General features: G+C 51.4%; 9 protein-coding genes across 9 annotated transcripts; 5 read left to right on the top strand and 4 right to left on the bottom strand.

Moving 5' to 3' along the window:
• Window positions 1-18: 18 nt before the first annotated feature.
• N7515_003663 (3-ketoacyl-coA thiolase peroxisomal A precursor) lies at window positions 19-1,430 on the top strand (the record flags this gene model as incomplete). The annotated part of the gene is made up of 3 exons (XM_056664407.1): window positions 19-28; window positions 121-571; window positions 632-1,430. The coding sequence occupies 3 exons, from the start codon at window positions 19-21 to the stop codon at window positions 1,428-1,430; spliced, it is 1,260 nt and encodes a 419-aa protein (XP_056523464.1).
• A 279-nt stretch (window positions 1,431-1,709) lies between these two features.
• Window positions 1,710-2,788, bottom strand: N7515_003662 (RraA family protein; the record flags this gene model as incomplete). The annotated part of the gene is made up of 5 exons (XM_056664406.1): window positions 1,710-1,880; window positions 1,960-2,058; window positions 2,120-2,469; window positions 2,583-2,658; window positions 2,732-2,788. The coding sequence occupies 5 exons, from the start codon at window positions 2,786-2,788 to the stop codon at window positions 1,710-1,712; spliced, it is 753 nt and encodes a 250-aa protein (XP_056523463.1).
• A 656-nt stretch (window positions 2,789-3,444) lies between these two features.
• N7515_003661 (arylamine N-acetyltransferase family protein) lies at window positions 3,445-4,510 on the top strand (the record flags this gene model as incomplete). Its single annotated transcript, XM_056664405.1, has 3 exons — window positions 3,445-3,839; window positions 3,903-3,948; window positions 4,004-4,510. The coding sequence occupies 3 exons, from the start codon at window positions 3,445-3,447 to the stop codon at window positions 4,508-4,510; spliced, it is 948 nt and encodes a 315-aa protein (XP_056523462.1).
• A 153-nt stretch (window positions 4,511-4,663) lies between these two features.
• Window positions 4,664-5,180, bottom strand: N7515_003660 (NADH dehydrogenase [ubiquinone] 1 alpha subcomplex subunit 1; the record flags this gene model as incomplete). Its single annotated transcript, XM_056664404.1, has 4 exons — window positions 4,664-4,684; window positions 4,750-4,827; window positions 4,988-5,080; window positions 5,133-5,180. 4 exons carry the CDS (start codon window positions 5,178-5,180, stop codon window positions 4,664-4,666), a joined length of 240 nt encoding a protein of 79 aa, XP_056523461.1.
• Window positions 5,181-5,276: 96 nt separating this feature from the next.
• On the top strand, window positions 5,277-9,324 carry N7515_003659 (uncharacterized protein; the record flags this gene model as incomplete). Its single annotated transcript, XM_056664403.1, has 6 exons — window positions 5,277-5,506; window positions 5,585-5,721; window positions 5,798-6,311; window positions 6,385-6,464; window positions 6,561-6,608; window positions 6,683-9,324. The coding sequence occupies 6 exons, from the start codon at window positions 5,277-5,279 to the stop codon at window positions 9,322-9,324; spliced, it is 3,651 nt and encodes a 1,216-aa protein (XP_056523460.1).
• A 5,120-nt stretch (window positions 9,325-14,444) lies between these two features.
• On the top strand, window positions 14,445-16,379 carry vosA (the record flags this gene model as incomplete). Its single annotated transcript, XM_056664402.1, has 10 exons — window positions 14,445-14,494; window positions 14,588-14,655; window positions 14,765-14,834; window positions 14,893-15,038; window positions 15,094-15,178; window positions 15,236-15,282; window positions 15,336-15,450; window positions 15,503-15,845; window positions 15,906-16,040; window positions 16,110-16,379. The coding sequence occupies 10 exons, from the start codon at window positions 14,445-14,447 to the stop codon at window positions 16,377-16,379; spliced, it is 1,329 nt and encodes a 442-aa protein (XP_056523459.1).
• Window positions 16,380-16,879: 500 nt separating this feature from the next.
• N7515_003657 (uncharacterized protein) lies at window positions 16,880-19,937 on the top strand (the record flags this gene model as incomplete). Its single annotated transcript, XM_056664401.1, has 2 exons — window positions 16,880-16,987; window positions 17,064-19,937. The coding sequence occupies 2 exons, from the start codon at window positions 16,880-16,882 to the stop codon at window positions 19,935-19,937; spliced, it is 2,982 nt and encodes a 993-aa protein (XP_056523458.1).
• Window positions 19,938-20,126: 189 nt separating this feature from the next.
• Window positions 20,127-21,195, bottom strand: N7515_003656 (ribosylnicotinamide kinase; the record flags this gene model as incomplete). Its single annotated transcript, XM_056664400.1, has 2 exons — window positions 20,127-20,931; window positions 21,008-21,195. 2 exons carry the CDS (start codon window positions 21,193-21,195, stop codon window positions 20,127-20,129), a joined length of 993 nt encoding a protein of 330 aa, XP_056523457.1.
• Window positions 21,196-21,490: 295 nt separating this feature from the next.
• On the bottom strand, window positions 21,491-25,045 carry N7515_003655 (DEAD/DEAH box helicase; the record flags this gene model as incomplete). The annotated part of the gene is made up of 1 exon (XM_056664399.1): window positions 21,491-25,045. One exon carries the CDS (start codon window positions 25,043-25,045, stop codon window positions 21,491-21,493), a length of 3,555 nt encoding a protein of 1,184 aa, XP_056523456.1.
• Window positions 25,046-25,300: the final 255 nt, after the last annotated feature.

Below are 25,300 nucleotides of genomic sequence, written 5' to 3'. Positions count from 1 at the left end.
TCCTCCCACATTTACGTCATGTCTAACGGTATGTGCACGTGCATTTATTTATTCAACGGAATACTGGGGTCCAGGAGACTCGCAGACTATTGGAATCAGCAAACTAACGTCTATCTATAGCCCAGCAACGCCTCAACCAGGTCTCCTCCCACTTCGGCCCTGGCGGCAAGAAGGGAGCTGCCGCTCTCACCGAGAAGCACGCCGATGATATTGTCGTGACATGTGCTCTCCGCACAGCTCTCACCAAGGGTGGCAAGGGTGGCTTCAAGGATACCGCTGCCGCTGATCTGCTTGCCGGTGTCTTCCAGGCTGTTCTGAAGAAGAGCGGTGTTGACCCCAAGGCTGTTGAGGATATTGCCGTTGGCTCCGTCCTTGCCCCCGGTGGTGGTGCCACTGAGTTCCGTGCCGCCGCTCTCGTGGCCGGCTTCCCCGAGACCACCGCTGTCAAGGCCTTGAACCGTCAGTGCTCTAGCGGTCTCCAGGCCATTGCCGATATTGCCAATGCCATCCAGTCCGGCATGATCGAAGTCGGTATCGGTGCCGGTGTCGAGAGCATGTCCTCTCAGTACGGGTATGTTTGGATGCACCTACGTTTCCCTCTCGCTCAATATCTAACAACATAATTATACAGCCCCGGTGCCGTCACCGAGTTCTCCGACCTCCTCGAGAGCCACCCCGAGTCCGCCAACTGCAAGGTCCCCATGGGTGTCTTGTCCGAGAACATGGCCAAGGACCGTGGCGTGACCCGTGCGTCCCAGGATGCTTTCGCCGCCCACTCATACCAAAAGGCCCTTGCCGCTCAGAAGGCTGGTCTCTTCAACGAGGAGATCGCCCCTCTGGACGTGAAGTGGACCGACCCCAAGACCGGCGAGGAGAAGACCATCACCGTCAAGGCCGACGATGGTGTCCGTGAGGGCATCACCGCCGAGTCCCTCGGCAAGATCCGCCCCGCCTTCGCCAAGGACGGCTCCATCCACGCCGGTAACGCCTCTCAGATCTCCGACGGTGCCGCCGCCGTCCTCCTCATGAAGCGCTCCACCGCCGAGCGTCTGGGCCAGAAGATCATCGGCAAGTACGTCGCTGCCAGCGTCGTCGGCGTCAAGCCCCTGCTCATGGGTATCGGCCCCTGGGCTGCCATCCCCGTTGCTCTTGAGAAGGCAGGCATTACCAAGGAAGAGGTCGATATCTACGAGATCAACGAGGCCTTCGCCTCTCAGTGCGTCTGGTGCATCAACGAGCTTGGCATTCCTGCTGAGAAGATCAACCCCAAGGGTGGTGCTATTGCTTTCGGTCACCCTCTTGGCTGCACTGGCTCTCGCCAGGTCAGCACACTGCTCACTGAGCTCAAGCGCACAAACAAGAAGATTGGTGTGACCAGCATGTGTGTCGGTACCGGTATGGGTATGGCCGCTGTCTGGGTTTCCGAGTAAACGAAGCTTATGTTTCGATTGTATAATTGCAGCGTTTTGGCCATTCGGCTCTTCTTTTGGATGCACGTATTTCTTTTCATGTATTGAATACTTTGAATACCACATTTTTGGAGCTACTGCATGGTTCTCTTTGGAAGTATATTTAGCTTTGCATAAATGTGACTGTACATTCTTCACCGGCCTCCTGTTCTGACAGATTTGTTTTTGACTACATGTAGTAAGTAGTAACTAGTTAGTTACATTACTAGTTATATACTTCGGGCTAGAAGTCCGTCAACCCTATGAGCGGAACTTCTTGAAAGCATCAGTGACACTCATCCCCTGAGCGACAGCTTCCTTAGCCTGATCATCCATAGCAATCAGCTTAGGCATGAGTTCAAGCACCTGGCCAAGGAGCTCGCGAGGAATGGCCACCACTCCCTCCAAAGGATCACAAAAGATGATATCACCCTGCGGGCACATTATACAATTAGTTCCCAGTTCCACCAGAAAGAAAACTCACAATGGAACACAATCCAAAAAAACATACCGGAGAAACAGTCACACCCCCAATCGAAATCGGCACATCACGAGCACCAGCCTTCGCCTCCGCATTAGTCCCCACAGTAGAAGTAGCCTGCGCCCATATCTGCCCTCGCCACGATCAGCAAATGTAAGAACAATGCACAAGGAGATATATAAGAACACACCGGAAGCCCCGTCGCCTGCAATTCTCTCAAATCCCTAACCCGACCTCCGACAACAGTAGCCTTGATACCGAGCGCTTTCATTCGAGTCGCCATAATACCACCCGTCACGGCGCAGTACTGGCCCTCCGGCTGCTCGATGACGACGATGGACCCGGCGCCAGACGGATCCGAGGCTGCGTATGAGCCGACATGGTCGACCCAGTGCTTGCCTGGTTGGAAGCCGTGCTTTTCGGGGTTTTCAGTTGCGAGTGGGGGTGGGCTGGAGCTCTTTGGGATGAATTTGAATGTCGTTGCTGGCGCGGCTATTTTGGGTGTTGTTTCATTGCGGCCTGTCACTGGGGAGAATGGGACTGGTTTATATGTTAATATATCTGTTTGAATGAAAGTCACTTATCTGGTATAGATTGCGCTTTTGCTTTGCGTAGGTGGTTCCTTTTGGGTGGATCGGGATTGTGTATCTTACCTAGATCTGCGAGATATCCTGCTCTTGCCGTGCTGCCTTCGGGCGTCTTTTGCAGCTTGATTAGAGCGTCTGAGACCTGGATTGAGTCAATGTCAGATTCGTCGTGCTGCCGTTCAGTGGTTTGTCATGTATAGGAAATGTAGACATACATCGCAGGGAGAGTATTCCTTGATCAATGTCTCCAGTTGCTCGTTTAGTGTAGCCATTGTATCGGTAGGGGTGTTCACGGTAGAGGGGCAATGTGATGTCGTTGGATTTAGATTATGGGCTACTGTAACTATAGGGTAGAACGTAGGTAGATAAGAAGAATTCCAAGAGAAAGGCGTTGAGGCGTTCATTCGCTTACTACTAAAGCACATGTCCGTAGGTCCGGATATCGGACGAATACATCATCGGCGGGGATCTATGAGATGTTCCGTTTCACAGCGTGTTTATTTAAGAGATAACTAAGTACGGAGTACATATCACTATCATTCTCAACTTCTATGGAATTCTCTACAGATTCTTATAGTCGTACCTCCTCATAGCCCTGGACCTCGGGATGACCTAGTGGTAGCCGAGAAGACGGAGAATACTCAATTTATACAACAGCAAGTACCCATGTGACCGATTATAGCCTGGATGCTACATGATTTCCATTAAATATCAAGATGAGTCAACAACCACTTGATCGCTAATCTCACCGAACAATACGAAGTAGACAGTCAGCTCAACGAAGTGGGGATGAATCCATTGGTCATCGAAATGGAAATAATTCCGGCCCTCAGGCCTCAACATTGACTCACGACACCTACACCTACATCATGTATAAATATCCCTCTCCAAGCACATAACCCCAGCAATATCGATATACACAGTAAAAATGGCACAACAACCCACATGCACCGACGAACAATTGGAGGCATACCTAAAGCGTATCGGATACCCCTCCCAATCCGAGAGCAATCTTCTCCAGCATCTCCGCCAGAATATCGAGAAGGATGCATTCTCTGCACTATGTGAGCTGCAAAGAAGACATCTCGCTGCCATACCATGGGGTAATTCCGGGCTGCATTACTCGCAACATCATACTATCACTCTGAACCCTCAGACTCTCTTTGAGAAGATGGTGGAGCGGCGGCTGGACGGGTACTGCATGGAGAATACCGGGCTGTTATTCATTGTATTGCGGTCATTGGGGTATCTTGTTTATGCCACCGGGGGTAGAGTCAGTCATGCTGCGGCGAAGGGGGTTGATGATGGGTTATATTTGGCAATGTGAGTTCCCGGAGTAGATTATTGAGTCTCTACGCATGAGCTGACATGCGTGGTTCGGTGAAGTGGACATATGATTTTGATTGTGATCATTGAAGGAGCGAAGTACATGGTAATTGGTGGCAATCTACTACGGCGCATGGATCCATACTAATGGACATGGACAGGTTGATGTTGGCTTTGGAAACAATGGTGCCACTGCTCCACTACCACTTCGAGAGGGTGCTACTGCTACGGCCATTGCCCCGTCGGAAATGCGCCTTGTGAGGGAAAGTATTGCCGAGTTTACAGATCCAAGTCAAAAGATCTGGATCTACCAAGTGAGGTACAACCCCGAGAGCAAATGGGTGTCACAAATCTGCTTTTCCGATGTGGAGTTCCTACCCCAGGATTTCCGTGTTATGAACTTCTCTGTCAGCCAGAGCCGGACCAGCTGGTTTACTCAGGTCTTCGTCTGCGTGCGGATGATCTTGAATGAAAGTGGCACAGAGATCATTGGCCAATGCGTGATGTCGGGCAAGGAGGTCAAGCAACGATTGCGCGGGGAAACGGAGATCTTGCAGACGCTGGAGACCGAGGACGACCGTGTTAAGGCCCTGGCAGAATACTTCGATATGCACCTCCGCGAGGGTGAGATCCAAGGGATTCGAGGACTGATCTCGGAGCTCAGGTAGACAACCGAGCAGAATACCGCGAAAGCAAAGCGAGTCAAGAAGGATATGATACAGCGTCTCTAAATAGAATTGCAGTGGATATGTAGTATCACAAAACAAGGAAGGCGCAGGCATTGAACGTAAAAGAAAAGGTTGCTATTTTGTGAATGTGAACTAGTAGATCCGGCTCTCGATCTGTGTCTCGGGTCAGCATTTCGGCACGCAGACGGAGTTCCAGCGAACAGGGAATGCGTTCGTACCTTCCACGGGTTGCTGACGTCGAACCCGGTGGGCGCCTTGTGGTTGCTGGATTGCCCACGGAATGAGCCTGTGATACGCTGGTCTCGCTCCATCACTGTTGTTGGCGTTTGGTAAGTATCGCAGAATTGGCTTCGTATGCTTCGGTCTCGGTCGATAAACGACAATCACTTACTTTGCTGTAAATTTGTTAGCAATTGGGTTCTATGCAGGTTCCGACCGCAGCCGACATGGACTTACTCTATCCCAAAGATCACGGTTCCAGCGCGCCTTCTTGCCATCGTTGGCAAAGCGCTTGACGTAGTGGAGGCCGTAGCCAGTCACACCGAACATCTGTAGCAATTTGTGAGCTAGAGCCCCTAAGGCATTGACCAATGGTACGTACGCCGATGATAATCCCATAGGGAAGCAGAGCCTCGAAAGGAACACCCATGATGTGCGGTTGTATGTATGTGTAGGTAACCAAAGAGAATCTGGAGAACAAGATCAAGAACCGTGAAGCCTCTCACGAACCGAGGAGAGTGGATAAATGGCGGAGAGTGTGGAGGGGAGTGTCTGTTCGTACAGCGACGGGCTTGAGGTCTCACCCCACCCGAACTGGTTTAGCTCCGCTGAGTCAGCACGCTGCAACGACACTCACGGCCAAGGGGGAAGGCCGCAGCGGATCGCATTCGAGTGTGAAAGAGACTGGCCCCGGTGTATTGGTCTTGACGCGTCTGGTACGCCTTTGAATCTAACATTACACTCGTTCTCCTTGGGGTGGGTTCGCTTCGTTTTGCGACGCGTTTGCGATCCTCGAGCCACCAGCGGCGGGACTGACAACTCTTGTTTGTTTAGCTTAAACTTTGCGCCTACGGACTTTCACCCTCATCGAACGACAGTTGTATCGATACAACTTGCTGACACCGCTTCAATCTACCTCGAGCCTGCGTTTGATCCAGATGCACCCCCGGATCAGCGCCGACGTCAGCGGGGTGCTTCTGTAACCGTATCGGTTCCAGGCTTCATTCACGAACGAAATACATCAGTCTGCCTGAGCGCTTATAACAGGCACTGCTGTGCTCAACCTGGCGGTGGCGGTTACGTACACTATGGCGGCGACGGTGCCGCCAGTAAATGATGAACGGGGAAAACTCGACCCGTCTGTGGACCCGGCCGACAGCGACCTAGATGCGGAGGGCGAAGATGAAACCGACCTGTATGAGATGGACCAACGGCTTCAAGATGCAGTCCACCGAGCATATAATGGAGAAATCGATGACGATGGCCCGGAGGAAGCTAGGAATGGAAAGAACACTGGCGCAAATGGGTTGAACGGAGGAAACGATGATGATAATGACGAGGCTGAATTTGTTGGGGCTGTTAAGCTTCCTGACGATGATGCGGGTTCAGAAGAAGAATATGCGGAGTCTGACGCGGATGCTGATCCCGGGTTTGAAGTCAACGATCGTGATGCGTCGGAACCCGAGTCCACTGATCACGAGTCAGGAGCCGAGGACTGGGAGGCTGAGAGCAACGATCGAGAGGATGGCGATGCAGATATCCGCAGTCGCGCAAATTGTTTGTAAGTCGGAGATCTCGAGTTGGCCTTAGGCGCATGTCCAGAGCGCGCAGGTACTAACAAAGGACAAACACAGATTTTGCAGTCAAGACGAGGAACATGACCCGAGTGAAGACTTTGAGGAATGGCTCACTTGCATTGTTTGTGGTGATCACTGTACGTTCCCCAGTACCTCGCAGGCCGAGTACAAATAAAGCTTAGCTCTTTCGCTCGATTACTTGGTCGCAGTTGCTGACTTGTTATTACACCCAGCTCATAGACAGTGCGCTCGTGAACAAGAGGCATTCGATGACACAGAAGGTACGCAAACAATCTCCATCTACATCTATCTCACTTCTTCGACCATCCCACCTACTAACATTCTAATAACACAGAGCCTTGGAGGTGTCCCACTTGCGTCGAAAACAACATGCAGCCCGATAGATTGGCGACTCCAACGGCAGAAACTGGGACTGAGGTTTCTGGTCTTCCCAGAGAGCTTCTACCTGCCCACGCTGGCACGCACGACGAGGGATTCCATACCATTTTTGGCACAGGTGTCAACGAGGAGATGCTGAACAGCTCAAGATCGTTACGAAAACGCAAGGCCTCGTCAATCGAGGCTCAAGAACACACCCCTGTTCTTCGCAAACGGCTCCGACAATCATCCTTCCGCTCCGATCACCCAAATGCCACAGTGGAGGGCGGGGAGGGACTTGCCGATGGCGATACTCTTTCCCCTGCTCGCACGCGTTCTATCCGCGGTCGACGCACTCGCGCCGTGGATCGGGAGCTCTGCCGCGTGGTCACCCGACAGTTTGGAAAATTGATCATGGCGTTCCGGCTGGATGAGACAAGAATGGCCAAGATACTAGGCCCTCAAATCAGGCCAGGCCGCAAGAAGAAGAAAGCACCGAAGCCGCCACCTGTCGCCCCAGAGCCCCAGGCGCACTTTGTACCTCTCCCCCCTGTATCCTACAACTCCGTCACCTTATTCGAGAGCGATGATGCCAAATCAAAACCATATGGAGGCATCTTGTCTGAAGTTGAGCAAGATACCTCCAGGACACTCCCCACACAATTCGACCGCGACCGATTCGAACAAGCCCGTCTGAAAGCAGAAGAGGAGTGGCAGCAGAAAGTGAGAGACGCAGAACTGAATGGCGAGGGCACTTCACATGCATCGCAAAAAGTTTCGGGTCCTCCTTCAAAAATCAAATCGATCAACTTTGGTGGCTACGAGATTGAGACCTGGTACGCAGCGCCTTATCCGGAGGAATACAGCCGCAATCGTGTTCTGTACATCTGCGAGTTCTGCCTCAAGTATATGAACTCAGATTACGTCGCCTGGCGCCATAAGCTCAAGTGCCCTGCTAAGCATCCCCCTGGCGATGAGATCTACCGAGACCGATCGATCTCAATCTTCGAGGTTGATGGACGAAAAAACCCGGTCTATTGCCAAAACCTTTGTCTTCTTGCAAAACTTTTCTTAGGCTCCAAGACTCTTTACTACGACGTTGAGCCATTTTTATTCTATGTCATGACCGAGTTTGACGATCTGGGCTGTCACTTCGTCGGCTACTTCAGCAAGGAAAAACGCCCAAGCTCAGCGAATAACGTTTCCTGCATTCTCACCTTACCCATCCATCAGCGCAAAGGCTACGGTAACCTCCTCATTGACTTCTCATATCTACTCACACGAATCGAGGGGAAAAACGGCTCCCCCGAGAAGCCACTCTCCGACATGGGTCTGGTGTCGTATCGAAACTACTGGCGATTGATTTTGTCATACCAGCTTCGTGATTTGAAGACGCCTGTCAGCATTGCAGAACTCTCTGACCGCACTGGTATGACGGCAGATGACGTTGTATCTGCTCTGGAAGGACTACGAGCTCTCGTGCGAGATCCCATCACCAAGACCTACGCCATTCGTCTTGATCACAAATATTACGAGGAGGTCATCAGCGGATGGGAGAGCAAAGGCTACATCCAGCTCAACCCAGATGCGCTGCTCTGGACTCCATATATTATGGGTCGTAGCAATCAGTCACATTTCGATCGTGCTCCCATGCATGCCATCGCTCGTCGGGAGGATGAAGATGAAGACGAGATGGAGGCGAGAGGACCTGACTATGAGGGCCATGACCATATGGGCAATCGGACTCACGGGAATGCTCTCGCGGACTCCGCTGGGCCGCCTTCCAGAATGGCTCTGCAGTCTAATGGCTCCCACCATACCCCAGCGGATCAACCCGAATCGCCCAAAGTTCCCAACCCTGCAGAAGGTATCCCACCCTCCCGCTTCGAGTTCTGGCCTCCAATTCCTGCCGCCCTACCGCCAAAACGCAGGCCTGGTCGTCCATCTGGTAGCACCAAGCTCAATCGCATGTCCATGACACCCACAACCGTGCGCAATGGCAGTCGCAACAGTCCTCGCCGACCCTCTACGTTGACATCGCTCACACCTGGAGGCAGCACTCGCCGCGGTAGAAGCGCTATCACGGGTTCCCCGGCCGCGGAGCCGACGCCCGACCAGACTAACGGTCTTGCAATGGATGATGATAGTCGGGCCGTCGAGGAAGAAGCTGTTGTTGTTGAAGATGCGGAAAACGTCGCTTCTGTGTCCGATGAGGTTGCAGGCGAAAGCCAAACAATACCAGAGGGTACCAACGGTGACACTGTCCCGGAAGAATCGGCGAAGACCAACGGCATCGATACTACCGAGCTGGAGGCCGAGGCGTCCGAGGAGGCGACTGCCAAGACCCCCGAGGACTCCAATATCACCTTGCGGTCGCCGGGGACAGCAAAAGAGGACCCCAAGACGCCGCGATCGGTCAAGAAGGCTTTAGTTGAGAAAGTGCATTTCATGGTTCCTGCTGAACCCGAGTCTACCACCAAGTCACCTAATAAGGGCGACGGCCAAAATGCTGTACCCGATACCAATGGGATCGGCGCAGGTTCGGATGAAGATGCAGATGCGGACGGCGAGATTGACGCCGAGTACGAAGTGGATGGGGACGTTGTGATGCAGACATGATGGTACTCTCCAAAATTCATGATCGAAGGAGAGAACAAGTATTATTCTCCCCTACAGTTACGCATGTGGACAGGGCGTTTGTTTTAACGATAACCTTTTATCATTTCTGCTCTTGGGGTTTTCTGTTATCCTTTCCTTTTCCTGTCCCCCCTGCCATTTGATTTAATATTCTTTCTTGTTCTTTTCACGCCCAAAGACTACATTACGCTACGTGGGTGTCCAGAGGAGCATCGGAGGTACTCGATGTCTCCCGTGGCTATCTACTACGACGTACTAGTCACCTTTTCAGGGATTTCGTCCAGCAAGGAGCAAGGATCGGGGTGTCTGGTGTTTTTATTCGGGATTCAAATTCTATCGTTCTTTCTTTATTTCCCTATCTTGCGAGGAATCAGTACAGTGTGTGATTAGCATACCTTGTGTCAATGTATCATCTACTCTAAAGTGTTTGCTCTGGTGCACATAGGGTAGATCTGGATAATGCGATATACGCGATGCATTCTCATGTCGCGCAGCATGATGCTTGGAGTTAGCATCCGGTTAGTAACCTAGGAGCTGGTACTGTAGAGAGAAACACTACAATCTGCGCAAGAAGATATACTTTGGGTACGCATCACGTCATACATCATATTCAGTCCCTGGCGTTTGCTATGCGGCTCATCTGAGGTGTTCTATCAAGGGGGAGGGGCATGCATTAGGACGATTTGGGCATGAACCTCGGTAGTAGTTTGTACAATCTTTGAATAATAAAGTCCACACAATGGAATAAATGAGAAAAAACCATTGAAGTCATGATAATTTCAGTGCACTGATGTAGTTATGTACCAGCTACCGGCTGGTTTCCAAGCCAACCCACTTTCGGGTGAAGTCCGCGCCTAAACTTGCAGGACACAGCGACATTAAGAACGTTCCCAGCATTGCGACGAGATCATACTGCGTATAGATAGATCATAAGGCCTAGAATAACTTAGTACAAGTTATCTCCAAAACACACATCTGATCCAAATCAATTACGTACTCATAGTCCCGAGAAAAAGAACCGATCGACAAAAGATCGGCGGTAAGGGCGCCAACACGGACCGGACAGCTGTCAGGGAGGGAACACAACCATGGAACCATCACAGGGCCAACATTTAAGCATAAACATAATTTGCGCCCCCGAGGCTCGAGCTAGCTATCAACCGTTGGTTCTGGATGGAGATACCCGCTGTCAGGTAAATTGATTTTCATCATTTGGGGTTTGAACTGCACGTGGATGTTTTTCTTCAATCTCGCACTTTTTCGCTCCGGTTGAGTCTAAAAGTTCCCTATCCCGCGCCCCGTACAGTAATGTAGTAATACTTAGTGCTTCTTCCCTTTTTTTTTCGCCTTCGGACGTTCTATCGTAGTGCCGAACCGAGGCGAGGGTCTTGCTCTCTTGATTAAGTTCTTGGTTTGTTCTCTACTGGTTCCTTTAGCTTGCTTTCGTCCAACCATTGTTGCAGTCAGGAAACGAACCCGACACTAACACTAGTTAACAGTTCCCAGTTTTTTTTTACAACCGGGGCCGCAGTGGATTTTGGCCAGGGTGCAGGGTGTGCGTTGTACTTTTACATTGGGAAAAATTTCGAAATTTCGCTTCCTCTTTGGCGGTCACTGTTTATTTTTCTCGTTTTTCGCACTCGAACTTTCTTCTCTTCTTTCTCTCTTTCTCCAACGTCTTAGCACCCGTACCGCATCCTCACTTCGCACTATTATTCTGTCCAGAGTCCTGACGAGTCATGTTAGTTTCGATAGCTGAGATCATGACTCTCTATCAGAAGAAGCGGTGGCTTTCCCCGCCATGACCAAGAGCCGAGGACTTGGAATTTCTGCCCTACCATCGGAACTGAATCCCGGAAGTCAAAAAGAAAGTGACGAGTCGTGCTGCCAACACTGCCGCTTGCTTGTTGCATAATGAGGTGCATCTAGGGCCGTGAGCTTTCTTCGGGCCTACCAACCCCAAGAACGGTCGACTGGGCAAGAACCGCAGATTAGACCATGTCGAGCCAACAGTGCCCGTATCCTGGACATCTTTTTCCGCTTTCCACCCCCACCTTACGTTTTCCGATTTTCGTTCGACGACCCCTTTTAGTCGTCTTCAACTGACCACTCGGGCATATTGCGGACGCTTTGCTTGGGAACTGCGCGCTGGCGCCTAGAACCCGGCCCCCGGGTCCATCGGCCCAGTTACTTGGCAGTGCAACATCTCTCGCTGCAGGTGTCAATAATGAACACGGGACTTTTGTCAGACTGATCGGCGCCCTCTGACCAAAATTGACCTCCATTGTCTCACCTTTGCATATGATCGTCGCTGCTATCATGGTTTTTGGTTCTCCGATGCGGAGATAGGTCCCGTATGGTCTGCGAACCGTGATAGGAGTATGCTTGCCATATCTCACTGCACCTGCAGACTTCCGTGTCACATGTTGGCGAGCGATTATCGCCGACGATGATGATTCCCTGACTCGGACCCCAGAAGATCTGCATGCAAACTGGGATCTGGGATCTGGGATACTTGCTCTTTTGGCGAAATAACCTACGACAACATATTGCTTCATGCCCAACGGGTATCAGCTGCAAATGCCTCGGTAAAGCCGCAGCAACTGATGCCTCAGGACAAAGGATCCACATCTCCATACTCAATGCAGCCACACTTATCAGGAAGGTGACTGAAAATGAGGCGAGAAAAAAGTACGCCTTCAGCCGCAAGTCGGGGGTCGCCGAGTGTGGCGCAAAGCAGACCCCGTAGTCCATCCTAGAAACCCCGGTCTTTTATCTTGACGAACGTCCGTCCGATCTGCATGATGCAGGCCTGCCCCACTTCAGCCTCTGCATTTGATTTGTGCTTCTTTCCTCTGGGCTGAGGCATGCTGCCCCCGACCGCGAGGTGCTAGGACCAGCTGCATCGCCCCATAGTTTGATCGAGCCGTTTCCGTCTGACGAGCCAACCAGAGTCGATGTTGGTCGCAACAGCTACCAACATACAGTAGCCTGCATGAGATCTCGGGCTTGCACGGCCTTCAGGCAATGTGATGCATCACTAAGCATGCGCTCAGTGCCGCGTTGATCGAGGTGCATTGTGCCCCCTTAAACGTCTTTGTCCGCCTTTGGCTCCTGTGCTCTTATTTCCACCTGCTTCCTCAATTCGACTCGATTTTTCTTCTTTTCTTCTGTCTTATTTCCACTATCGCATCATGACCATCATGACTCGGCATGCCTTGCTTCGCCGTCTCGGTTCGGAATAGGGTGCTCGACCAGCGCTCCCTTTGGCTTCGTGACGGGCCACTGCGCGCCATTGTATCGATCATCTCGTCCTTTGACCAATCTCTCAATCTGTGACGGTGTCGACATTGTCTTCGAACGTATACGCATTGAGACTTTTCATTTCGAGCTCCGATCTCGGTTCAGATTTTCAAGTCATAGGCGCGATCCCGCAATCGACAAGAATCACGCGGCGTCTTTGAGTATTCATCGATAGCACGGAGGGAATCATCCAAAGTATCAACTTTGAAAGAGAAGGTACTTCTTGCCACTCCTTTTTTTGTTTGTTGTTGGAAAGGTGTCCAAGCGGACTGTGGGAGGCTAGGGCCTGCAGGCACCCGCACATTCTTTGGGTCGGGATGACATAAGGAAAGCCCCCGACCTTAGAACCTTGGTTGACGAGCGGCAACTATAACCGCGTCAAAATGAAGATCCCATGGCCTCAAAAAACGTTATATTTTGATCTGTTGAAACATGCAAGCTAATCAGTTGCAGGAGTGATCGATTGTGGAGCCACAGGCGCATCCCCCGGACATAGGCGATGCGGCTTGATCGTGCATAATCTCCACTCTTGACTGGAATGCTTAGACGCCGGACCAGGGCCCGAGTCCACCTGGCGTTTAGACCAGCTCCTTTACAAGAAAACCGGGTCTGATCACCTGCATAACCGGCGCCAACCTTGTGGATTACTTAACCTGATCACAAAGAATCAGATGCAGACTAGCGAACTAGCCGGCTAGCCATCTCTTTTTTTTGGACGGACCAACGAGAAAGCAAAGAAAGAAAAAGGCTCAAAAATCTACCGCGTATCCGGATCATCATTCGCCCCCTCAACCGTGGGCAGCTGAACCTATTTCCACTTTTCTTTCCCTCGGTTTTCGCCGTCTACGGCCTGGCTCCTCTTTTTTCTAACTTTTCCAACGGTCAAGGAAGTCACACTTGTTCTTAACGGAGATCCACCTCAGCTGCTCTCGTCTTCATAGACACTGCTACTGTGGCATAAGTTGGATCTCTCTATTTTTTTCTCTTTTTTTTTTCTAAAAAAAATTGATTTCTCTTCCAAACATTCTATGAGAAAAAGTATTCAAAATCTTTGATCATTCATTGGGTTAGTTTGTTTCTTTTGCAATTGCTTTTTGTGCGTCGAACCTCTTGAATCTGATTTGTTCAGGACTGGGAAATTTGGAAGCCTGTGATCCAATGGATTTTTCTAAATTTTTTCTTGGAATTTCTCTTCTATTTTCTTCAGAGTTGTATTGATACATCTTCTCTAGATTGCTCTCTCGGTCATCTCGGAATATCAACGCTATATCTCTGGGCCCGTCATACAGATCAGTGAACCGCTTAAGGTTTTTGTCTGGAACCGTGCTCGGTTGGCTCTGTCCGCTTGCAAACTGACGACACCACTCCGTTTTCGTCACTTCTCAATACCCTCTCTTTACTACCTTCCGCACCTTTGTCCTTCATTTTGTCTACTCTTCCATGGTTTAAATCTACCAAGAAGAACGGGAAAAAAAAGAAAAAAAGAACCTTCATTACCCCACTACACCTCCCACCCCTCCGACGACATCGTGACTCGTCCAGGGTTCTGCCACTTTCCACCCCCTCCAGAGCCTGTCCTTATCTTCTGACCAGCACTGGATTTTCTTCGGTCCAAAGACCCATTCTTTCCCTTCTTCCACTCTTTGTTCTGTGAAACCACAGATCGCTTTTACTTGGTCTTCTGTACTCCCGAGGATCGACGTCCGTGTCTGGTGGTCATCTCTCCAAGCTACCCTACGAACCTGGGTTCAACTAGGTTCAACTCCACCTTTCCCGCTTCTTCGTAACTGCTCGTCTTGATGAGTGCAGCGACATACGCAGACCCCTCCCTCTCACGCGAAGCTCAGGGGTGAGTCGTACTTCCCGTGTCTACCTGTGACAGGGTCGCAACTCTTACGCCATCCTCCCAGGAATTCCAACTGACAATGTTGAACAACGCCAGTTCTGACTTTGACTTGATTATTCGCCAGCAGCCCAATCGGGCCCGCGTGGCGGGGGGCAAGGAGAAAGGTACGTAGTAGCTGCCTATTCCTTTAATTCCCCAGCTCGTCCTCCGTTCACAGACGGGAAGCAGCTGGGGATCACGCAGAAGGCGAATTGAGTCTAATCTTGCCTGCAGAGCGCAAACCCGTCGATCCGCCCCCGATCGTCCAACTCCGGGTGCGTGAGGAGGGCACCTACCTTGCGCAGTAAGTGTGGTTGGACCCCTCCGTGGCTTTGCGCCAGTGGCTGACCTTGGCGCAATAGGCACTACCTGCAAAGCCCTTACTATTTCATGTGCTGCAGTCTATACGATGCAACGGAAGATCGTCCTGTACCCGTCGCACCGTCGACTGCACTAGCAGGAACCCTGGTTTCGTCTCTTCACCGGTTGAAGGATGTGGACAACAGCGGTTAGTTCTGGCTGATCTGGCAGTTGCTGGGCACTTTCACTGACGGCCTTTGTAGAGGGAGGGTTCTTTGTCTTCGGCGACCTCTCGGTGAAGATTGAGGGCGACTTTCGTCTCAAGTTTACCTTGTTCGAGATGCGCAAGTGAGTGGGACGGTCGAGAGCCGAGCTCGAGCTCGAAAGCTAACAATGAGCCAACAGGGAACAAGTCTGCTACCTGAAGACCATTATTTCAGAGCGGTTCACAGGTAAGGACTATGTCGGCGGGTGAGCTAGCTAGCGGGTTCTGACAGGTTTGCAGTGTCCCCTCCCAAGAGCTTTCCTGGAATGATGGAGTCGACATTCCTGTCCCGGTCATTTGCGGACCAAGGAGTGAAACTGCGCATTCGCAAGGAGCCTCGGACCACATTATCGCTGTAAGTGCCAGACACCTCTGGGAAATTGACGGCGTGAAGCTGACAGGCCCAGAAAACGCACGAGTCGACCGGAAGAGTTCCATCAACCAGTCCCTACTCGATCCCCAGAGCGTCAGTCGGTTCCGATTCCTCCAGCGTCTAGCTACGGAGGCTACCCGCCGGCTGCTCGGGAGTATGCGTACTACGGTCAGCAGCCGCCAATCAAGCGCCATCGTACTTCGATCGACTATGGCAGACAGCCGCAGGGCATTTATGATACGGATAGCCGGATGGCTCGCCAGATGGATCCTTATGGCCAGCCAACAGCTGCCATGTATGCCGGCCAGCCAGGAACCTACCAAACCCCTGCGATGCAGCCATATGCAGCCGGACAGGTGGTGGCTGATTATTCTGCGGTTCGTGTTGAGTTTCCTTCCTTGGTGACTAATATTCTTTGAGCTAACGTTAGCGGTTAGATGTACCCGGGCATGCAATCTGCGACCCCTATGTCCCAGATCCCAGATCCGTCCGGCCAAAGCCGATCCAGTCAGCAGCAACAGCAGCAGGCTGCCGTTGGACAACTAATGGCGATGAATCAGCCTGGCACCCCTGTACGACACCCTTCTGCGAACCAGTAAGAGTGTGGAACACCTAGCTAAGGATTTTTGGACCCGAGACAGACCCCGGATTCGACTGGCACGATGATGATGCAGGGTTATGCCCGGTCCGGATTACCTGCTACTTCGACGATACTTCCTCCTTTACAACGAGATCGCGATTATCCCCAGGGAACAAATGGGGCTGCGCGAGCTTATTATGAGCAGGCCCCTCAGGCGAATACCCCTATTCTTCCATCTCAAATGGTCAAGTACGAAGGCGATCGATATGGCTCCGTGGCCGGCCCAACAGCCTTTGATCACCCTGGATCTGCGAGTGGAACGCCTCAATAGTTTGCTTATCGTTTGGCCGGCCTCGATGGCCTGGCCTTTTCTTTTTTTATTCTTCTGTCTTAATAGACTGGGAGGGTTATCGTTTATCTTTTATGATGGTTTAACTGGGTGGCTAAAGGTATTATTACAGGCGCTGGTGGGTTCTAAAAGGCGGGAGGTCTTTCTTTCATGGGATTGGGAGAAAAGTGAGACTATTTTTAAGCCCTTCTTGTACATACAAGCAATTTTTTTCTTACGACGGGTTTCACTGGCTCTTAGTGTTGCTTGTCTTTTTCTCTTTTTTCTTTAATTGACGATGTATGAGGAGGGAATGCCATGGCTGTCATATTAACGTACCTTCCTAATTTAGGGTTGCTCTTGCTCTCTCAACACTAGAACTCTTCTCTCTCTCTCTCTCTCCATCTCTCTCTCCCCCCATCTCTCCATCTCTGATTTTGTTTCATCTCCATATCTACGCCCTCTCTGTGTTTTAGTCTCTTTCGTTGCCATCTCAGCCCACCATGGAGCCAGTCACGAATCCCGATGATAGCCCCTTCAAAAACCTCGACGTGTGGTGCGACTGGAATGGGAATGTGGCAGACCCAGTTTCTATAACAATCTCCATCGAGGTAATAAGGAAACAAGAGATCAGGACATCAAGTCTCCTTCCTGTTTCTTAGTACTGACTGTCGTCCCAACATATAGGTCTGGGGTCGTCCCAACCTCAAGTTACCAATCCTCAGTACCCAGTCACCGAACGTCGTCAAAGATCCAACACGAATCGTCCGGTTGAAGCCTGACTGTGTCAGCTGCAACACAGGTACTCCGCTAGAGCCCGAAAGTGGTGCGTCTAGCGGGTTCGATGGCGGTGCTACCGAGATATACACTCCCACAAATCGCGTTGATGCGAGTATTTGTGCCATGGGTAATGGTTCTAGAGAGGATGGCCCTCTCGTATCCCGGAAGGACAGCCCGATTTGTACTCCCTGTATTGGCAGGTTGTGTGCCATGGGTAATGGTTCTAGAGAGGATGGCCCTCTCGCATCCCGGAAGGACAGCCCGATTTGTACTCCCTGTATTGGCAGGTTGTATGCCACGGCCCAGAATGATGCATCCGATTCATCTCACTGTGCTTCTCGTCCTAGCATGATTATCTCCCTTATCCCCGAGCCTCGCAACTCCGAAAGCCAGCACTCTCCTAATCCTCGCAAGAGATCCGCCAAGACTGCTTCCTTGCCGGACTCGATCTCTCCTGATGACGGGTGCAATGTCACCCTATCCAAACCCTTGACGCCCAACACTAGGCCGTCGAAGCCATGGTCGAAGAATTCCCGCAGCCATAGAAAAAAGGGCAGCTTCATCCCTGTTAGCATTCGACGTACTGCCAGTCTGGCTGGTTCCAGTGCGACGTCCGAGAATGCCGCGTTTGTTAGAAGCTCGACCCCCAGTCCAGAGGCAGTCTTCCCTGGTATTAAATCTGCGTCTCTTCCAGCGGACTTCAAGAGCACAACTGTTGAAAGTGTGCCTGATGAAGGCACTCCGCCCTGGCACGACCCGGAAACTCCTCCCAATGAGATTGGCCTCGGCATCAACGAGCCGCTCTCCAAAGCGAATCTGGATCAGTGGAGCTGTGATAGACTGTCTACACGTGCGTGCGAAGGAAGCTTTTCCAATACCGAGGAAAGTGATGATGAAACAGACGATCTTCTCAATTCCCTCGAATCTATCAAGGCTTTCTCACGAAGCGGGAGTGAGGACAGTTGTCACCACTGTCCCCGGGCACAAATCTCACTCGCTGACCTCGTTGGAAGAAATGAGCCCACATTGGTCATGGACAATAGAGTTCTTTATCTGCAGACCTCACCCACAGTCTATCCTGCGACATATGAGATCGGACTTTCGTTAAAGGTCCACCTGCAGAAGGGGATCTCAAAGGATTGGTGGGAGTTGATTATCGGTGGATTGCCTCGACTCACTGACTTCGAGTCTGGCTATTTATACTTCCGAACACCCCCGGGCCAGGGGATGGAGTTTTTGACTTCGTCTTTCAAGCGACATACCATGATTGAAAGCTGCCTGATGGCCCAATTCGAAAGCGGAAAAGGCCTCGTGGTCCCTTTGCGCAAATGCAGCGCAGAAGACTTCGGGTATCTCAAGGACTACAAAGTCAATGCGGTCATAAAATCCAAAATCGAAGGGACACAAGATCCATTGCCTTGGTTGGTCAAGTACAATGCCGTCTGCTCCATTGATCTCATCAATCGTTGCTTCTGGGCCAAGAAGTGCAAGTTTCATCTCTACGTACACGGCGGCCCGGAAGGCGAATTTGACGCTGTCCTGGATGCGGAAAGACCTCCGTTCAATAATATCCGACTGGAGCTGGCTCCGGGTGGTCGCATCGGTGTTTCGAAGATCCACGTAACTAGCACCCGCGAAGCTCTGGACATGTTCAAAGTGTGTTGGGATATTAAGTTGCCGCGAGAGAAAGCTTTGACCTGGCTGCCATGGATCAAAGGTACGTACAAGAGCTCTGATGCAGAGGATTCTCTCCGAAGGGAGTACGAGTCGCTTGACCCAATGGACGGTCATGACTTTTTGGACCCTCCTTCGCGCAGGGCTCCCTGTCCCGAGCATGAAATCCTCTGTTGCTGTGAGGATAAGGATGTCAAGGCTACAGTCGCAGAACCTGAGGCTCTGGAGTTTTCGCCATGTCCCGATCTCCCCGATTACGAAGAGTATCACTCCGTAAATGGGACCCCCAGTCTCTTCAGTCCTCTGGCCACGGAACCTCAAGATCCAATGCCGTCTTTTCTCGCAGATGAATCCCCCAGCATCTGCGATCCCCTCGCCATGGATTCTCGAGAACCAATCTTGTCGGATAAAGCCTTCCACAGACGTGGGACGATTTCTGGGAACCTGTCCAGCGTATATCCGAATACCAAGCCTGCATTTGCTAGGCCTGCAGTCTGCAGTGAATCTTCATCCTCACCGTGGCAGCTCCTCGGCACGAAAGAGACGCCCCATTCCCCGAATCTGTATGCACCAGGACAAGTTCCAGAAATTCGAGTCTCTGAAATTCAGGACCAAGAAACTGAGGCTCCGGAAACTCAGCTCCCAGAACCTCAATTGTTAACATCTACAGTCGGGGAGATGCTAATCGCCAAATCCAGGCCGCGCCCTGCCGAGAGCGTACTGTCAAGCTTGGTGTCTCTGGTCAATATTCTTTTTAACGTCCTCACATGGGCGATGTCTGCCTACGTCATCTACATGTACTGGTCCAATCGCATGTGGCGCGATTTCACTACGACTCTGAATCCTCCGTGCCCCCACCACCAAGCGGCGGCGTTTCACTCCAATCTTATGGGCCATGAAGAAGGCCCTCACTACGCCGAGTCGGTGAAAGGGGCGGAAACAGGTCTGCCCGAGCTTCAGTTCCAGCCAATGCCACATCCATCTGAATTCGAGTACCCTGGACTGAAGCAATCCGCCAATACCGTTCCTGCCAGCGGCACCTCAATGACCCTGAGGGATCGCTTTGACTACCTTCTCGGATGGCGAGGGCCAATTGCGCGGGAGTAGGGTTTGAGCACAGCAATGGACTTGTATCATTACGGAGAACATCGAGGAGAATAGAGTCGAAAGACTCATGTCCGAGCGCGGCTATGGCTGCAATATCAATCATTAGTTAATCAGTATCATCCAATTCAACAGAGATATCCAATATCAAGTCACGGTCTATGTACTTAACTGTCCATACCATCTAGTAGACTACATCCTCTCTAAATAATACCCCAAAATAACCTCAACCGCCCACCTCAAGATAACGTCCATCCCGGCCCTCCCCTCCCCCGGCGCAACCTCAACCCCAACATCCCTCCTCACCCTCGTCCCCTCCCCAACCCTCCTCACCAGCTCAGCCTCGTCTTCCCCCTCCACTTGCCCCTCCCCCTCCGGAACCAACAACCAAGCATGATCCCTCACATACCTCGGCCAAACAACATCATCTACATACCCGGGCGGATCAACCCAAAAGTTCTGCGCCTCCCGATCATCTTCCCCATCAAGATCTACACCAACACCCGAATGCACATTCACATTAACATCAGTCTCCGAAGGAGTCTCCTTCGGAGGCTCCGGCGCCGGCCCAACAGTAACATACCCACTCCGTCCCTCCCTTCTCTCCTTTACGATTCCATACGGCGCAGGTAAAAACAAATGCAAGTTAATAGCGTCATGGACCGAGCGCAGGATGTGCTTCGCATCATTGGGCGGTGCGAAGAGAAGGAAACCTTCAAGAAAGGCGAGGGTGGGGGTCGACTGCTTTACATTATTCCCTTGCAGTACATTCCCTTGCAGTCGTCCCTCGACAAGACTTCGTAGTTCCTGTACCGTCTCCTCTGAAACACCGGAGTCCGTGGCAGAATTCTGATCCTCTTTACTCCGTAAACGTGGCGGAAGAGAGCCGTTTTCTCGGACGTAGAGGAGTGATTGTGACAGGAAGGGGAGGTCTAGTGCTGAGGGTGTGTCCCAGTCTTGGATTTTGGTGCCGGAGGCGGTTGTTGTGTAGGGGATTCTGGGGGTTATTATATTAGTTATTTGGGATTTGGGATTTGGGATTTGGGATTTGCCAACGGGAGGTGAGTACGCACTTATCGTCTGAGAAGTAGAAGTCATCTTCGTGGATCATGAAGGTGTTTAGGGAGTTCTTGTTTGCTGACTGCAGATTTACCCCGCAGAAGATTTGTTGGAGGAGGCGGGCCAGGGTTGTCTTGCCACTGCTTGAGGGGCCGGAGATGCCGATTATTATGGCTTTCTCCGGGGAGCTGGAGGTGCTCATCCTGGATGGCTTTGGGGTTGTTAGGTGAGGATTGAAGCTTGGCTTTTCTCGATGATGTTCGGAGGGGTTATCCTTATCGGAGAAGGCTGAAGCTTATCTTATCTATCTTATCTTATCGGACTAACCCCATAGATAAGGGTTTATTTGGGGAGAGATCATGGCGTTTGAAGGTATGTATTATGGATAAGAGCTGATATGGGATGAAAATATATAAGGAACTGAGTCCTGGCATTGGGTATCATAGTACAAGAATCTAAATAAGTAAATATAGCTAGACGCAAACTGTAGACCGAACTCATGGCCCAAATAGCGAAACTCCCCTCTCAACATGTTTCTCGTCATTGATGAGAGAACAGGACGAAGCACGCACTGGTATAGATGACACCGGCCCACGAGAGTCAAGAGACCCATCCCAGATCCCATCTATCCCGACATGCTGCACAAGGTGCATCGGACCCTCAGACACAGGGACTGCAGCACCAGAGAACGGACCCAACCCAGACTCAGGCTGCAGCTGATGAACCATACCCGCAGAACCTTCAATCTCACTCAGAACCTGTCCATTCTCCACAAATCCAATGCGAGGACGCTTAGTCCGCTCAGCCTGCCATCTATCAACATCATCAGAACTTGTTTGAGAAGCAATACCACCAAGAACCGGAAGCACCCTCTGTGCCAACGCCTTCCGCACAGAAGCATCCTCGTCATCAGGAATAGGCAGTGGATGTCGATCAAAAAGCCCAATCGACTTCCCCAGAGGCGCCATAGCAGTCACACCCTCATCATCCATCGGCAAGAACCCCGCATTGCGAATAATATCACTCATAGTCATATCATCCAACGGCGTCTTAGCACTCTGCATCTCCGCCTCAGACATCTCCTTCCTCCTCCGCAGCAGCGCGTCCTCAATAGTCCCCTGTAAAACAAGCGTCTCAACGCGCACGGGCGTCGTCTGACCAATCCGGTGTGCGCGTTTAATGGCCTGGCTTTCGATGGTAGGTTCCCAGATTGGGTTTATGATGAAGACACGGGAGGCTTCGGAGATGTGCAGGCCGTAGGCGGCTTGTTTGAGGTCCATGAGGAGGACGCGGATTTCGTCGGAGTCGCGGAAGAGGTTGAGGTATTTGTCGCGGAGTTTGGGGTTGAGGGACTTGCTGTTGGCGTAGATGCGGAAATTGGAGGCGATTAGTTCCAGTCCTTCGGCGACCCAGACGGCTGTGTTGTCGTCTTCGAAGAAGATGATTATTTTTTCGGTTTGTTGGAACTCGAGCACTTTGTCGAGGAGGTAGCGGAGTTTGGCGGATGTTACGCCTTCTAGGACGGTTTGTCTCAGGGGTGAGTCGTCGGGGAGAGTGCGGAAGAGTTTCTTCTCGAAAGTGTGTTTTGGTTTCCTCTTTTTGGATGTGGTCTTTTGCACTGGTTGTGGGATGACGCTGGCTGACTCGGGGGCACCGATGTGAGTAACCTGCTCGCTGTGGCTGGCCAGTTCCTGGCGAACTTTGATGCCGTGTCCTGCGAGACCTTCGGCAGGATCAGACGCGCGGAGATGTTGCGTCACAAACTCTTGTGCACGACGGGCTTGGTTGATGCCCATGAGCAGAGGCTCTTGGTCTGTGGCTGTGCGGTCAAGGGCCCACAGGCTGCGAGTATGCTCTGGGAAACCCCGGACATAGACCCCGAGTTCATGCAAAGTGTTGAACTCATTCCAGGCGGATGAACCCATCGCCTTTTGTGCAATTTGGATCCCATGACTCAATTGCTGGATATCCGCCAGGGACATCTTTTCTCGGTTTTTCTCCAAATACTCCAAAGCAATGTCAACAGTGCCTCCGATATCCTTGCCAGAGCCAACCCACCAGAATCCAGCCTGGCGTAGATTTCCAATCAGCACCTCGAGGTTTTTTCGGTTCTTCGGATCGAACATGTAATCGGGACCGGTACGCTCCGATGTGATGGCATTGACAGCAAGTGAAAAAAGGAAAAGGTTGATGGACAATCGGTCATGGAAGGTTGGAGTGAGATATACCACCTCGTGAGACATTGGCGGAAGAGTGACCTCTTCGAGAATTACATCAAGCGGGTGCCGCACAACAAAGCTCTGCAGTGTTGCACGCAGAGAAGGGGCTTTCCGGCGTATGCCATCTTCACCCACCAGTCTTGTGTACCTTGGCCAAAGCCTACGGTCATTAGACCAGGGCTTGAGGTCAAGGAAATCGACCACCATGCGACCCAAGCCCTCCAAATCTTTAACCTCATCGTCGATGGCTGGCCCTGTATTTTTCCGTCTTTGCAAAATGCCAGCAGTGAGCCCGCTGGAGGATGACTCGGTGCCGCTTATGTTCCCTCGCTGCGAAGCACCATTCAATTCCACCCCGTACAAGCCACGGGAAGGCGTTCCCGAGATGACCCAACGGCGCTCAAAGTGCAGTTGCTGCAGCAAGTGAACCATGTCTGTTCTTTGACCGGCAACATCGTGGCCTTCGTCGATGATAACCCGCAACCAGTGAAGGTTCAAAATAGGAGACTTGGATACGTCCTTGGCTGTTCTTTTTGGAACTTCTGCTGTGAACCGGTTCTTGGAGAACAGGACAATGTCGAATGACAGTAGCTCTTCCGTCGAAGGCACTTTGGACGACTTATCTCGCAGGACCAGTACCTTCAGCCCACTAGTGTGCGTAGCAATCTCACTTTCCCAGTGGTTCACCAAGTTCAGCGGGACAACAACGATGGTACCGGAACAAAGGAGAATCTGCTTGGCCGGACGAGTATACGATGAGCTAGCCCGGCTTTGGTGCTTGTGTTGAGCCGGTATCTCGTAAGAGCCACCGTGGGCCTCGCAGGCCTTGATGCAATTCCTGTAAAACTTCCCTTCTATCTCCTGTCTCTGAAATTCCTGCTTCCAGGGTATAGAGAAATGACAAGCAGCAGCGGCGGCCATTTGCATCAATGTTCCAGTCGTCTTTCTGACCGGATTCGTTGTCGTCTGATACTCCACAGGGATCTTAGGAAAATGTCCACGGGTAGCCAAGATCACAGCAAGACTAATGAGCGTCTTCCCGTAGCCCATGGGCTCGGCCAGAATGCCCCCACAAGGCTCAGGATACAAGATCTTTTCACGAAAAAGGCTCACAGCCTCCTTATCATAATAGTACTCCACCCCAGTTGGGCCCTGACAAGCCTGTAGCCTCGGATCAAGCACAAATGCAGGCTGCACTTCCCGCTGCACCATCAGTGCGGCGGATCTGCGCTGATACTGATGAAGCTGTGTGTTCAGTCCCAGAGCTGAATCATGAAGCAGGTCATCCATAGCGTCCCTAGAGTACCATTCCTGTATGCCATCCAAAGTCGGATTGGGGCTCTGCAGCGTATTGAACATATACCAAAGCGATTCATCCTCTTCGCCATTGAGTACAGCCTGATCACCAGGGGCATAGATCAAACTATTCCACGCCTCTGGGGAGCTGTCAATCTTCGACATAACGAATTTGAAAGCAGCTTTGGCCTTGCCCATTGGGCGCGGCACATATCTGCGTTCTGCATCTGGTAACACGAAGATCTGTAGATTGTCGCTTTGGTCAAGAGAATTCGTCCTAATCCATCCGAGTTTCTCCAGCAGGGCTATCTCGGATGCCGCAGAGGATGCTATAGATTTGCCGAGGACGCCAACTGGGATGTAAGTATCCAGGGCCTCATCTGTCGCATATCTCACATCTTGAAATGCTACTTCCTGTTTCACTGAACAGGGAGTACTCGATGGAGGAGTTGAGTATCTAGGAAGACCTAGCGGTACGTCCTCCAAAGGTACTGGGGCTCTATCCCAGCTGCCGAGGGCAAGCTTCTCTTCTGGCATGATGGTGGCAAGAAAAAGGGACAAAACGTGATTCGAAATACATATTGGCAGAAAGTTGACCGCTTTCCGGCGGCTCCGGGGGTGGAACCAAGGTTGTGGATAAGAAGAGGTCCGAGCGTAGCGTCTCGAACGACATCTCACGTATCAGATCAACCTTGATATGACTATGCAGTAGTTAACTGTAGGTACTACTAACTATTATGTGATGAGCGAATGTTTATGATGGAAACCTATGCACGATAGGCCAATTCATCA

Source organism: Penicillium bovifimosum (assembly GCF_028826915.1).
Source record: "Penicillium bovifimosum strain IBT 22155 chromosome Unknown utg000003l_segment0_segment0, whole genome shotgun sequence".
In the NCBI taxonomy this organism is placed as follows: domain Eukaryota; kingdom Fungi; phylum Ascomycota; class Eurotiomycetes; order Eurotiales; family Aspergillaceae; genus Penicillium; species Penicillium bovifimosum.
The sequence above is the reverse complement of the archived record's forward strand: the minus strand, read 5'-3'. Positions and strand labels throughout refer to the sequence as shown.